The sequence below is a fragment of the Astatotilapia calliptera genome, chromosome 13 (assembly GCF_964374335.1).
Source record: "Astatotilapia calliptera chromosome 13, fAstCal68.1, whole genome shotgun sequence".
Taxonomy (NCBI): domain Eukaryota; kingdom Metazoa; phylum Chordata; class Actinopteri; order Cichliformes; family Cichlidae; genus Astatotilapia; species Astatotilapia calliptera.
In genome coordinates this window covers 19,874,477-19,889,131 of record NC_137434.1, presented here as the reverse complement: position 1 = coordinate 19,889,131, position 14,655 = coordinate 19,874,477, and the positions used below count along the sequence as shown (strand labels likewise).

At 40.7% G+C, this 14,655-nt stretch overlaps 1 protein-coding gene across 1 annotated transcript in view; it reads right to left on the bottom strand.

Annotated features, from left to right (window-relative positions):
* Positions 1-14,347, bottom strand: part of LOC113035212 (uncharacterized) — a 20,122-nt gene extending 5,775 nt beyond the window's left edge. Inside the window, exons 1-4 of the mRNA XM_026190602.2 lie at positions 14,288-14,347; positions 7,096-8,208; positions 5,310-5,467; positions 1,010-1,190 (exon numbers count right to left, since the gene is read on the bottom strand). Of these exons, the coding sequence (XP_026046387.2) occupies positions 1,010-1,190; positions 5,310-5,467; positions 7,096-7,846 (1,090 nt within the window). The 5' untranslated portion in view covers positions 7,847-8,208; positions 14,288-14,347. The remainder of the gene's footprint in view (positions 1-1,009; positions 1,191-5,309; positions 5,468-7,095; positions 8,209-14,287) is intronic.
* Between the last annotated feature and the right edge of the window lie 308 nt (positions 14,348-14,655).

The window sequence follows — 14,655 nt, the reverse complement described above, 5'->3', positions numbered from 1 at the left end:
TATCCAGCAAAAAAAGCCAGGAAATGATTGTTATGGGATGTGTTGCTACTCTTAAAATTAGGATGCATTTATGAACATTTGATATTATGTGACCTGTGGAGAGCTCATATTCCACCAATGTAATAAAATCCCACATTTTTCAAAAGCACAAACTGGAGATTAATGCTCAGAAAAATGTATATAGAAGCCAATTTCTTGCACAGTGAACACCTTTATGAACCTTAAATAACCCAACCACGATTAAAAAAAATACACATCATTATATGTATTTAAAATTATACTTGGCATTGCGTATGAATGCTTTTTTGACGAATCTTTTTTTTAACTTGAAATAGCACAAAACAAAACCAAAGGATTATTATGGTCTATTTTTTGAAACTTTTTTATTTCCTGCATGCAGAAAACAGTGCTTTAACCGATCTGCAGTACCAGAAAATGTCCAGCAGAGAGCAAAGTTGGATAAATGCCACTACACTTTAAAGGGAATAAAATGTAATGTCCTCCCCTTTGTTTCAGTCCACCCCAGTTTAGATAGGTTAAAAAGAATTATTGGAGAAACAAAGCTACGAGCTTCTTATTTAATTATTTCTCACTCTGTGTGTTGGAGGCTGCAGTGTCTCCAGAAAACTACACTGACTGGAGGAGCTTTCATCGTAGTGCTTCATGGGTTTGATGAATGTTTCTGTCTCTGTAGAAGTGACAGAAGAGATGGGATACATGGTAAAAGATCAATGTAGGAGATGAGGGCCTGCTGTGGACTGAATCCTATCTGATCTGCAGTAGCTACACTGTGGATTGCCTGCTGTTGTTGCAAGAGCTCCTGCCTTACTTTTACTTCCACAACCTCCAGGATCTTTCACTGTGACTTAGAGCTCCTGATGTGCTGCTGTCATTTTACAGCAGAATCAAATCATTCAGATTGGTGGGCCAATAAGTATGTGACATTATATTCTACTAAGTGGCTTACTTCTGCTCCAGGTTTCGACCTGAGTTATTCAGCTGTGCTTACCGCTAAGTGGATCTGGTGTGGTGCAGTTCCTCTTTTGCTTGACACGATTTTCCCTAAGGCCCTGCACCAGGTCTGGATTGGAGTCCTGCAGTGATTTCCTTATCCTAGCCCTCTGCTCCAACCTCCTCAGTCGACCCTGAGATCGGCTGATGAAGTCTGGTCTGAAGAGCTCCAAAGCCTCCTGGGGTTGGGTGGGGAATATATATACAGTAAGCTGCTTGTTTGTGGGAAGAATAGAGTACAACTCATATACACTAATCCTGTGGAAAGAGAAAGAAAATCTTCACTGGGTTGAAATCTATTTTGAAAACATCTCTAATCTACATCTTAACCTTGGAAAATCCTCTTCACAGCCTTGTAATGGCTAGGAGGTGGAGGCAACATGGAAATATTATGCTTAGCTTTAGTGGAGATAAAGGTAGAAGAGCCTTGCTCACAGGGGGAAGCAGAATCCTTTAAAAAGCTTCACAGAACTCATTGGATCTTTACCCATCACAGCAACAAGATAAAACTACAAAAATGCTTTCAAATAGCAAAAAGAAAAAAGGGAAACTGGAATTATTCGTTTTTTTCTTTTTTCTCCTGAATTTGTTGAACCCATGTGCCAAAATATGTGAAATGTAAAGATGTGGGACCATAAGCACAAAGCTGGGGGTAGTATAACGAGGATTTAATTTCGGCCAAAAACAGAATGGTAAATGGTAAACGACAAAAGAGTAAGTAAACTGATGTAAGGAATCAAAGAAAACCAATCTTCAAACTAAAACAGGAAATAAAAGACAAATACTAAGAGTCTCATGTAAGACATGATGGAGAGGGCAGTACAGGCACGATCAGAAATTAGAGAGAGATGGATGAGAGACAGGGAAAACACTGAAATGCAAAAATAAATAAATAAATATACAAGAAACAAAGCACTGGATTGCAAACAATAAATATTATGAGTAGGAATCATAAAGTAAGACAGCAACAGACCCAGAACTGGGTCTATATAGATATAATACAGAAAGCAAAACATAAAGCTGAAAGATATAAAAAAAAAAATCTAAAGTTTTCAGAGAAACTCAAGGACCAGGACTGAGGACCGTCCTCATCAAGTTTTTTGAATTTAGGATCTTAATGAACACATTTGAGTTTAACTTTTTGTTCCTTTATTATTCTAAACGTGAGTTTGATTGCTTGTGATGTGGCTGAGTCTTTGTTTTCTGTTTTGTGATCCTGTGTCTGGGTTCATGTATTCATTGTTATCCTGGTACGCTGACACTTTTAGTTTTTCTGTATTATGTGAACTCTGGTCTGTATGGAGAAATGGATTCCTGCTTTTTCATTACTATTCTAGTATCTTAAAGTTTCACTTGGGTATCTTTGTGTTTATGGAGTTTGAATGCCTGTTAAAATGATTTACAGTCTTAGTTTTGGGTTGTGAATCCTCGGTCAACTTTAGTTTCTCAGCCGAGCTGATTATTTTTCACGAGTGTAGTTCCCTTAGTGTTTTCTGTTTCTTCCCAATCCGTCTCATTTTATTGTGTTCTCCAAAAGTTAGGTTATTCGTGTCTTGGTGTTGTCTTCTTTTAATTGTTTGTTAATTTACTGTTTTATTCTGATAGGTGGCTTCCTCCGTTGATTAGAGTTTTACTTCCTGTCTCTTTATTGTCCTGATTGCATTTGCCTACATCTCATTTCTCTTCTGTTTCTCATCCCCAGCCTGTTTTCTGTGTATAAATAGCCCTGCCCCATCCTTTGTTGGAGTGTCTGTTTTACTTTCTTGCTTCCCTTGAGTAGGTCTCTGTGTTTCAGTTTCAGAGGTAGACTTGATAATAAAGCTTACTTTTATTCTGCTTTGTGTTTGAGTCTGCAAGTGGGTCCACGTTTGACCTAAAATGTAAAAATGAGAAAAACAGCTAAAGTAATAAAAAGAAAATCTCTCAAATTACCCATTGAGATGATGCAGCTGTTGTACAGATGTTCATTTCAACAGGAAAACAAATTAACGCTCTCTGTGTGGGAAAGCTTAACTGAGCAGTGTACATATGTAAAACTTGACTAATGAGGATTTTAAAGGTTACACATGGCACATATACTGCCCTCTTCCATCTTATGTGGTTGCATTGTGACAATACCAAACTGCTTTTTGTAGTATTTTCTTCCCTCCAAAACAACCTTTGTATTATTGGTCGTGGTTCTGTGCCGTGTAGAATAATTATTTGTGAATTTCTATCCACAGTAGCTTCACTCACCTTCAACATTTTTCTTTAACTTTGATGGATCAAAAGGAGTGGAAAGAGAAGAAATTTGGAAGTCAATTTGCCACTGGAGGGTCTGGTCTGTTTTTTTTCTTTCCTTGAAATTATATTTAATAATATCTTACACAGCTGAAAGAGTGCCTGAAATCATTTCAGTAAAAACACCTACAACACCCTTCAAATAACAAAAAAAAACAAACAAAAAAACAAAACAAAACAAAAACTGGGTCACTGTGTAAAAAATAAATAAAACAAAATGCAATGCCTTTCAACCAATTTGAAACCCTAAATTTAATTGAAAATGAACAAACACAACATACCAATTACTGAGGCAAAAAATTGTTTTTTTTATGACTTATGTGCTTATTATGAATTTGATGCCAAATTTTGGAAAACTTGTGTAAAAACGTAATTTACAAAGTCCTGAAATTTGATTTAGTACAAAAACACAATTTTGCATTTGAGAAACAAAGTCAACAAGGCAAAAAGTGAGTTTAAATGTCAACAATAAAGTCAAACACTTGAGAATAAAGATCTATCTACACTGAAAAAAAGGGATTGGCCAGCTCTTGGATTTACGTAAGCATCTCGCGTGTATTTAACACAATTACTTACAAAAAGTAAGTCAATAATATAGCAATGTTAAATCCCGCTGCACTGCATGGGTTTCAGTCTCGCGCTCTTTGGATCGTGGTTTCAGGAAGGCATCCATCTCAGTCAAGTCGAGCAGCCACCTCTACTTTTTTTGGTATACCAAAAAAAGTAAATTGGGTGGTTGTTACATTAAAAAAAGTCTAACTTGTAATTTGAACACAATAATTTCATGTTTCTATGAACGTAATTAAATCATGAAAGATCTGTATGAAATTCAACAACTTAATTTGTTCTTGTTGAGCATGCTATTGCTATTTATTGTGGATTAACAAGGGCAAAAAAAAAATTCTGCATCAAATACAGGAAATCATAGCTTTCCTGCATTTCGTAGATTGTTGGCATGCTGGTTAGTGCTGTTGCTTGTGAATGTGAATGGTTGTCTGTCCCTATGTGTTAGCCCTGCGACAGACTGGCGACCTGTCCAGGGTGTACCCCGCCTTTCGCCCTATGACAGCTGGGATAGGCTCCGCGACCCTGAAAAGGATAAGCGGAAGCAGATGGATGAATGTAAGTGTAAATGGTTGTTTGTTTCTATGTGATAGACTGGTGAGCTGTCCAGGGTGTACCCTGCCTCGTAACCTATCACTTCAGGGTTATTTCCCAGCCCTCCTGCAACCAGGATAAAGATAGGAGGATCGTAGTTGTTGTAGACCCATTCAAGTTTTATGGTAAACTTGAACATTATGTAATATGAAGACAACATGTAGTATTTAAGTGTACAAGTAGTATTGGGGTAAAAGTTATTGAATAGTGTTGAAATAAAATGACAAAATTGTGAAGGATTAAAATATTCCAAGAGCTCAACTTACTTCATTTGAACATGTTTTAATCGCGTTTTATGAACACAAAATGCACAGGTTTACTGAATATGAAAAAGTTGTGCTGATTTAACTCAGTTGTTTAAGTTTCTGCCAAAGCAAAACATTTGTGTGCAACCAATGTCCACTATTGAATCAAGTAAATCCAACATGCCCCTTTTTTTTAAAGATAGCTAGCTAGCTAGCTAGCTAGCTAGCTAGATAGATAGATAGATAGATAGATAGATAGATAGATAGATAGATAGATAGATAGATGCATATATTGGACCATGTCTTTCTATAGCCTTATGTAGATACAAGATCTCTTTAAATTTGTAGAAGTACTGATGCATATGTGCAAAAAAGCATTAAGTACTATTAACTGGTTACAATTCTGTCATTTATGCTATAGGAAAATGTGACCCCTCTGGCCATTTGTGGCATTGCAACAACAAACAGCTCTTGCAGCTAACAATGTGGGACTCCATGGAGGTTTCATTTCAATATAACCTCCCAAATAAAGGTCAATATAAACTCTGAAGGAGCTTTCTTAAAACAAACAAACAAATAAACAAACAAAAAACAGTATAGAAAAATGGCTCATACTTGAAGGCTGAGAGTCTTGGGAGTGCCTTCTAGAGTCTTCAGTGGGGAATCATAATAACAGGTCTTATCCAAAGTAGGAACTCTTTCAGTTTTCTGTGGAGCAGTCATCCTTTTGCCCTTTGCAGGTCTCTCTTGCTTGCTCCATGTTTCGGAAACCACTTGACGGACACAGAAAAAAGTGAAATTTAATTTGGCGAGTCTTGTCAATCAAAACCAAAATAAATTTCAAAGAGCAAGATGATTTTCCCCATTTCACAAGCAAAAATAATTTGAAGTTGTGTTTGTGTTAAGCGGTATCTTTTGCAGTTTGTTCCAGTTAATTTCTTTCCGTCACTGTAATAAAGATTTCACAGTATGCTTAAGCTCCAGCTAAACTTTTATAATTTGCAAAGGGATACACACACACACACACACACACACACACACACACACACACACACACACACACACATAGATAGAAAAACCCAGAGGGAACACGAGTGTGGCCCATGAATAATGTAAAAGATGGCAGCGCATCCATCCACCACCCATAGCCCCATTCCTGTAGCTTTTGTAGAATATATATCTCCACTGAATACCCTGCCATAAGCGTATGGCATGTATATAGAGCACTATTACAAAGTAGCGTCACCGGTCAAACTATTTCTATAGGAGGTAGCTTTCCCTCTTGGCTTCACTATAAATTCCAGTGAAAAGGAAACCATCCATTAACAGCCTTTCATCTTACATCAAGTGAAAAATATAAAATGAGTACAAAGAACAGTCACTTAGAACGTAAAACAGTGATAAAGTAAAAACCAGAGGAATTTCACCAAGGAGATGATTATTTGTCTAGGACCTCAAATGTCAGTCCTATAGGCCTTCTGGGCTCCTGCCTATAAGCAAGTGAGGCCTTTTAGTCAGTTTTAGAAGTGCAGATATGTTGGTTTTTATACCTTTGTACGCATCCTGTTTAACTGCTTCCCCATTTTTTCTGTCTTAAACTAAGATATAAACTTCATATTTAGGGATTTATTCAAACATTGCACAGATAAGACTACCTCTAAGCAGGAAAACAGTCAAAGTGTGTGTTTTAAGATGGCGTTTGAAGTGAAATAGTTGGTCTCCTACACCAAAAGACCAAATTTTGCATTTACCGGTAATAATAGACCATGTTGTAGTGTGACACTGAAAATCTCACATGTGCTGAACAACTCACATGTGTTGTTTTGGGGCTGATTTGTTGTCTTAATTGCCATTTTCTAAAACAGGAAATTCCTCTGTGGCATAAACACAATTACATTTTTTTAAAAAAATAATCCTTTCATAAAATCTTGTCCTGACTTCTTAAGAGATTGGAAGATTCTTAAACACCCCCCCCCCCCCCCCCCCAGTTTATTTTAAGTCTATTGTTAAGATATGCAGCAGCAAAGTGTGTGAAAAGTAAAAGGAGGATGAAAGAAAGTGTTTGCACTTTAATAAAACTTGCAGTTGAGCTGAGTGTGTGCTTGTATCAGCTGGGATTTATTTAAACAATGTGAATGTACAGTAGGATAAGTGTGGTAGGTGTGTGTGAGTCTATTATCCATGCATGAAGTATAAATCAAAAGGTGAAAGGCAGAGTGAAAAAATGAGACTTTCTACCCTCCAAGACCACATTTAGATTACTTTCACACCTACAGAATAATGCGATCTTATCTACAGCAGCTTTAGAATATATATAAGGCAGTCAAAGGAGTATACAGATCAGTTGGCATGGCCACTTTAAATGTTTTAGACTTGTGAATCAAGGTGATGAAATTCATACCTGAGCCAGTTTCGAAAGTGTGCTGCCTGTGCCTGAAATTTCTCCATGCAGAGAAGCTAGCCTCATCTGCATTCCCCTTCTGTGTGCCAGTCTTTGTGTTTGAGGGACCTGGCCCTCTGAATGACAATAATCCCAAAGTATTACTGAGGCAGTGCGTGTCTGAATCCTCATTCTTGCTGTTAACACCACAAGCGGGTGGTGTTCGGTTGAACCTGTAGCCCCTGTGCTTTGATAGAGGGCCTCTGCAGCGACCCGAAGAGCTCTCTCGGCCATTACGTTGGTTGCTGTCCAACATGGCTGCTCTGGATTTCGCATATCCCTCATTTCTTTTGGCTGGTTTGCTATCTTTAGAGGATCTGTGGCAGGACGAGGTACCAAGGCGAATTGACAATGTAGACCTACACAAAGCTGGTTTACATGCTCCTTTCCCCTGTAGTTCCACAAGGGAAATACAAAGTGGCTTGTCCAAAAACACAAAGGATCTAGTGCACCTCAGAGGCACCTCGTGATAAATACAAGATCGGTAAGAAGGCTGTGAGGAGAACAGGTTCTTTACTGAGCCACCAATCACTTCCTGCTTTCTGTCTTCCTCTGTATAGCTCAGTCTGCAGTGCACAAGTTGTACTTTCTTCTTTCCGGGATCTTTCACTGCCAATCCATCAGCTGGTGAGTAGGCCCGTCTGAAGTCACTTGGCATCAGGTAGCCAGGATTTGGTCTGCACACGTTCAGTTGGGAAACTGAGACTCTCATGGTGGGTTTAGATTGGGCTCTTCTCCCAAAGGTTTCTGCCACTTCTGGAGGAGTTGCTAACTTCACAGGTTGTGTTGGCGTGGATATCTTGGAGACTTAAAGTGATGGTAGGACCTTAAAGGGCTGCAGTGAAGAAGGAAGAAAATGTCTCTGTGGACTCTTTACAACCACCTCTGGGGGTATCTTCAGTCCAAAACAAGGTGGAAAGTTCACTGAAGATATCCAGTAACTGCTGCCTGAGAATAGACCGTCTCTGCTGTTGCTCTAAGAGACACTCACCTCACACTTGCCTCTTACCCCCACCACACACCCAGCAACAGGACATTTCTGTGCAGTGAAGCGGTGATATCCGTATTTGAGGGCTATGAAAAAACAGAGAAAAGAAAAATGTCTTGTATCAGAGTTGTGCTCCAAGTCTTCATTTAATACCCCTGCAAACCAAGAGGTTCTGTAGTTGAAATGAAACAAAGAAAGACTGCAAATACAGAGATATGAACTGCTGTAATGTGACAGGGCAGACTTATCATCTGCTCTCCTGTGCTACTTGTTTCTTTATCTGTTGCTGTTTCCATGACAATGTGCAACTTGATGGACAGCATGTGGGGACAAATTATCCATGACATTTAAAATGAACAATCCAGTTGGTCCTTTGAAAAACAAAGATCAGAGCCTTCCCTGTTTCTATTTCAAACTTCACCTAAAAAAAGAAAATCAAAGATCGAACAGGACAGTTTCCTACTGTCGCTGTAAGGATACTTTACCGGTTAATATTTTTTTTCTTCTGATCATCTTTGAAGGGCAAACTATGAAACATCTTCCCCAAACATCCCTTGAGTTGACTCACATCCTCGAGAGCTAAATATCAGGAGACGTTTGCACAAATATAATTTGGAGTAATGAATGACATTTCCTCTTGCTTGAATGTTATTATAAACCAATATTAAAGAAAACTTTAAACATAATTTAATTAGATTTAGAGATTCCTTTTTAATCCTCAATTTAAATGCTTTTTGTTGAGAATTAAATGTTAAGATTTGATTTTCCACTTACATCTTAAAGTACAAAATACCACAAGTACACAGTGAAAGATCGCACTGTGCAGTAGCGAGCTCACCGATATTTGCAGTCACATCGGTCTAGGTCACAAGACCTCAAATAAGTATAACAAGAGCTGTTCATTGATGTTAACTGTCAGTAAGTTTGGAAATCTCCAGCTGTGGAAACCTGCTGACATCGACCAGCTGTCTTATAATTCTTTCATCTGTCAGCTCAGTACAGAGAAAACATTAGCGCACTGCGGTTTCTGATTTTGGCTGCACACACCACGTATGACTTAAAAGAGAAGTCCACTTCAAAGGCACACTCCTCAACATAAAATGCAATTATCAGACTTACCCACTCATCACAAAAGTACACCTATCCTGTCACAGAAAATGGTAGTTCCGTTAACACTTCAATATCACATTATTCACTCCACTTTATCATGCCATCATTTATTCCACGCTCGGAGCCATGCTTATTCCCACCTAACAGCATCCAAAAGAAAAATCTCTCTCTCTTGCTTTCTGCTTTCCAGCTCAGCTGACGATGACTCTCCTAACATAGCTATCGGCCTGCTTGGCTGGCACTTTTTGGATAATGTCTTGACACCGTACAATAACCTAAATGTTTTGTCCTATTGTTTCAGAAGGCAAAGAAAAAGGCTTTATCAACTCATTTTATTCACCACTGAGCATAGTTCAGTTTTTTAATCATGATACCCAAAGTGCACTGCTCTCTAAACAAAGCCCAATGTTATTACAGTCAATAAAACTGAGATTATTATGAATGGAGACGTAATTTACTCAAGCACACAGAGCATTCTTTCAGTGTTATACAATGCTACAGTGAGACCTTGCAAATATAAGTCTCGCTGTTGGCCCGTTCAGATGTTTGCATGAATTGTACAGAGCATATTATACAAGGGAAGTAATTATGTTTACTGTGTGTGCTCCACTTTGAGGTGAATCACTTGGGAACTGAATGCAGGCCCGAACAACAACGCTGAAATAGAAATTAATACATACATGGTTTCAGCCCATTTTCCCTTTGATTTATTTTCTCCTTAGCCAACAAGTGTAATTGAAATTATTTGAATATGCAGTGTTTGTTAAAAACAAGATATTTAAGAATTCAGATCATCAGGTGACTTTTTTGACAATAAACATGGTAACATGAATTTAAAAAAACCGAAATGACCAAAAGCTTGAATCTCTTTTAATGGACCAGACCCTTTAGGGGTGCCAGAATTTACCGATATTCGTGATGACTGATATGTTAAAGATATAGAAATATAGATATCATGTTTACATTTTGTAAATTATCAAATACTTCAATTATTCAACTACTCATTAATGCAAATATCTAATCTGTCAATCACCCTCCAGTTCACTGAATTTAGGCACAAGACAAGAATCGACTGATGCTGAAGTTCAAATGGGAAAGAAAAGTGATTTAAGTGACTTTGAATGTGACGTTGCTGTTGCCATGTTTCAGCAGATCTGAGAATTTCGGAAACACCTGATCTCCTGGGATACACAATACAACAATCTTTACCGTTTACAGAGAAAAGACCAAAAAAGAGAAAATACCCAATAATAGGCAGTTCTCTGGGCTTTGTTGATGCCAGATGCCATAAGAGTATGGGCAGACTGGTTTGAACTGATAGGAAGGCAACAGTAACTCAAATAACCAATGAAATAACCATGAAATCTATTCATATTAATGTACAGAACTCACCTGCTTGCTGCTACTACTGCACATTCACCCAGTGTATATACTATATGTATGTATATATAGAAGTGCCCGCAGAAGTACCAGCTGAAATTTGGAGGAAAACACATCGGGGATGCAGAGGTCAAGGACAGAAGAGAAGAAAAAAGGTGACGGTGAGACAGCGGAGGCTCGAAGCGAGGAGGAGGTTTAAACCGTGTCTGCCGTCTATCGTGATGGGAAATGTGCGATCGTTGGCAAGTAAAATCGACGAGCTCTCAGCACTGGTACGGAGTCAGAGGGAATACCGAGAGTGTAGCCTGATGTGTTTCACCGAATCATGGCTGCACCAGGTCATTCCCGATGAGAATGCTTCCGTGGAAGGCTTCCACACTGTTCGGGCGGACAGGGACAGCATCGCTAGCGGTAAGCGTAAAGGAGGTGGGCTTGCTGTTTTAGTTAACAACCGGTGGTGTAACCCTGCCAACATAACAATCAAAGAAAGGATTTGTTGCCCGGACACTGAACTGTGTGCTGTTGGACTCAGGCCGTATTATTTACCCAGGGAATTCTCTCACGTCATCTTGGTGGCTGTTTATGTTCCCCCCTCTGCTAACCCCACAGCTGCATGTGACACTATCCACTCTGCCATAGCTCGGCTACAGACTCAGCACCCGAGTGCCTTTATTGTGATCTCGGGTGACTTCAACCATGTATTACTGGACAATACACTACCAACATTCAAACAATATGTGGACTGTCCCACCAGGGGAGAGAAAACTTTAGACTTACTGTATGCTAACGTCAAGGATGCATACAGCTCCTCCTCCCTCCCCCCACTTGGTAGGTCAGATCATAACCTGATTCACCTCACCCCCCGCTATGTGCCAATTGTGAGGAGGGAACCTGTGACCACCAGGACTGTTAGGAGGTGGTCAGAGGAGGCAATAGCGGAACTACAGGGCTGTTTCGAGGTGACCGACTGGGAAACACTCTGTGAGCCTCACGCCGAGGACATCAATGGGCTTACTGAGTGTATCACAGACTACATAACTTTCTGCACCGACTCCATTGTTCCAGCTCAGACTGTTCATTGTTACCCAAATAACAAGCCGTGGGTGACTAAGGACATCAAAGCCCTCCTCAACAAGAAGAAGAGGGCTTTCAGAGGGGGCAACAAAGAGGAGGTGAGGAAGGTCCAGGTGTTACTAAAGGACAAGATCAGAGAGGCTAAGGACAATTACAGGAGGAAGCTGGAGTGGAAACTCCAGCAGAACAGCATGAGAGAGGTGTGGAGGGGCATGAAGACCATCACTGGATTCAGGCCAACCAACAGCAGGGGAGCTGAGGGAGGTGAGAATAGAGCCGACGAGTTGAATCTGTTTTTCAATAGATTCGACACCACAGTGTCTGCTCCCACCCCCACAACCTCACCTGCAGTCAGCCTGGAATCCAGAGCCACACCACTGTGCCAGCCTCTCTCTTCACATGTTGCCTCCTGTGAGATTCCTGACACCCCTCCCCCACCCATCACCTTCACTCAATACCAGGTTGAGATGCAAATGAGGAGACTTCACTCAGGCAAGTCTGCTGGACCAGACGGAGTGAGTCCCCTTGTCCTCAAGGCCTGTGCCCCCCAGCTGTGTGGAGTCTTTCATAAACTGTTTATGCTGAGTCTGAGTCTGCAGAGGGTCCCGGTGATGTGGAAGACATCATGCCTCGTCCCTGTACCAAAGACGCCTCGTCCCAGTGGCCCCCAGGATTACAGGCCCGTGGCACTGACCTCCCACATCATGAAGACCCTGGAAAGGCTCATCCTGGACCAGCTGCGACCCATAGTAAGACCACATCTGGATCCCCTTCAGTTCGCTTATCAGCCTCGTCTCGGAACAGAGGACGCCATCATCTACCTGCTCAATCGTGTCTACACCCATCTGGACCAGCCGGCGAGCACTGTGAGGGTCATGTTTTTTGACTTTTCCAGTGCTTTCAACACCATCAGGCCGACCCTCCTGGGTGATAAGTTAGCAGCGATGCAGGTGGATGCTTCTCTGGTGTCCTGGATTGTTGATTACCTGACAGGAAGACCACAATATGTACGTCTCCCACAGTGTGTGTCTGACAAGGTGATTAGCAACACAGGGGCACCACAGGGGACTGTCCTCTCCCCCTTCCTCTTCACCCTCTACACCACAGACTTCAGCCACTGCACAGAGACCTGCCATCTTCAGAAGTTTTCTGATGACTCTGCGGTGGTTGGATGCATCAGCAGGGATGATGAGACAGAGTACCGGGCTGTGGTCGACTCCTTTGTCACGTGGTGTGAGCAGAATCATCTGCAGCTCAACGTGGCAAAGACCAAGGAACTGATCGTGGACTTCAGGAAGACCAGGAAACACTTGACCCCTGTTTCAATCCAGGGGGTCAGTGTTGACATTGTGGAGGACTATAAATACCTTGGAGTACACATTGACAATAAACTGGACTGGGCTAAAAACACCACAGCACTTTACAGGAAGGGCCAGAGTCGTCTCTATTTTTTGAGGCGACTGAGGTCCTTCAACATCTGCCAGAAAATGCTGAGGATTTTCTATGAGTCTGTTGTGGCCAGTGCGATCCTCTATGCTGTTGCATGCTGGGGGAGCAGGCTGAGGGTCGCAGATGCCAACAGACTTAATAAACTGATCCGTAAGGCCAGCAATGTTGTGGGGATGGAGCTGGACTCCCTCAAGGTGGTGTCGGAGAGGCGGATGCTGTCCAAGATAAAGACAATGTTGGATAACACCTCCCACCCACTCCATGACATGTTGGTCAGTCACAGGAGCTCGTTCAGTGAGAGACTGAGATTACCGAAAAGCACCACTGAACGACACAGGAAATCATTCCTGCCTGTGGCCATCTCCCTGTACAACGCATCCACTTAACACACTGTTTGCTGCTACAGCTACACATGTTTCTTTTCCAAATATTTATTTATAAGTGACTTATGTATGTATGTATGTATATATATGTATATATTGTACTATTCTTAGTTAGCGTATTGTCTGTCTTGTCTTAATGTTGGTTTAAAATGGAGCACTGTAACAAAAAATAATTTCCCCCAGGGATCAATAAAGTATTCTGATTCTGATTCTGATTCTGATATATATATATATATATATATATATATATATATATATATATATATATATATATAATGTTCTTCCTCTACACCCCCCCCTTCCTCTACACCCCCCCCAATTTTTGCACATGTCGAGGAGCGTGTCAGGCTACATTTCACTGTGTGTTATACTTGTATAACTATGCATGTGACAAATAAAGAACCTTGAACCTTGAACCTTGAATGATATGCAGAACAACATCTCTGAACTACTGACAAACCTTGACACAGATATGCTACAGCAGTAGAAAGACATAGCAGATGCTGCTCATGCCAGTAAGAACGGGAAACTGGGGCTACAGTTCACCAAGGCTCACCAAACTTGGACAAAGGATTTTGGACAATTTCTCCTGCAACGTTTAGATTGGTAGAGTTAGCATTTGATGGAAAACAGTGGGAAAGCATGGATCCATTCTACTTTGTATCAGTGGTTGAGGATGGTGGTGGTGCGGTGGTGTGGGGAGTATGTCTTTGGCACACTTTTGGACCCTTTAGAACCAAGTGAGCATCATTTAAACACCACAGCCTACCTGAGTATTGTTGATGATCATATCCATCCCTTTGTGACCTCAGTTCACCCATCCAACCCTACCAACAAGAAAATGCAGTAAGTTCAGATAATCTCAAACTGCTTTCCTGAACAGGACAATGATTTCATTGTCATTGTAGTCAAATGACCTCCGCAGTCACCAGGTCTCGCTCTAATAGGACACCTTTGGAATTTGGATGAATGGCAGATTCACATGTTTATAGTATTTTAGTACAGGCTAGAGTTTCTCACACTTGTATTTTATGTATAATTTAATTGCCAAGAAGAATGTAAAATATATAAATGACTGATATCATTAGCATGTTACCCCTACTTCATACTTTTTCTAACAGCTAGCACAAGCGGCTG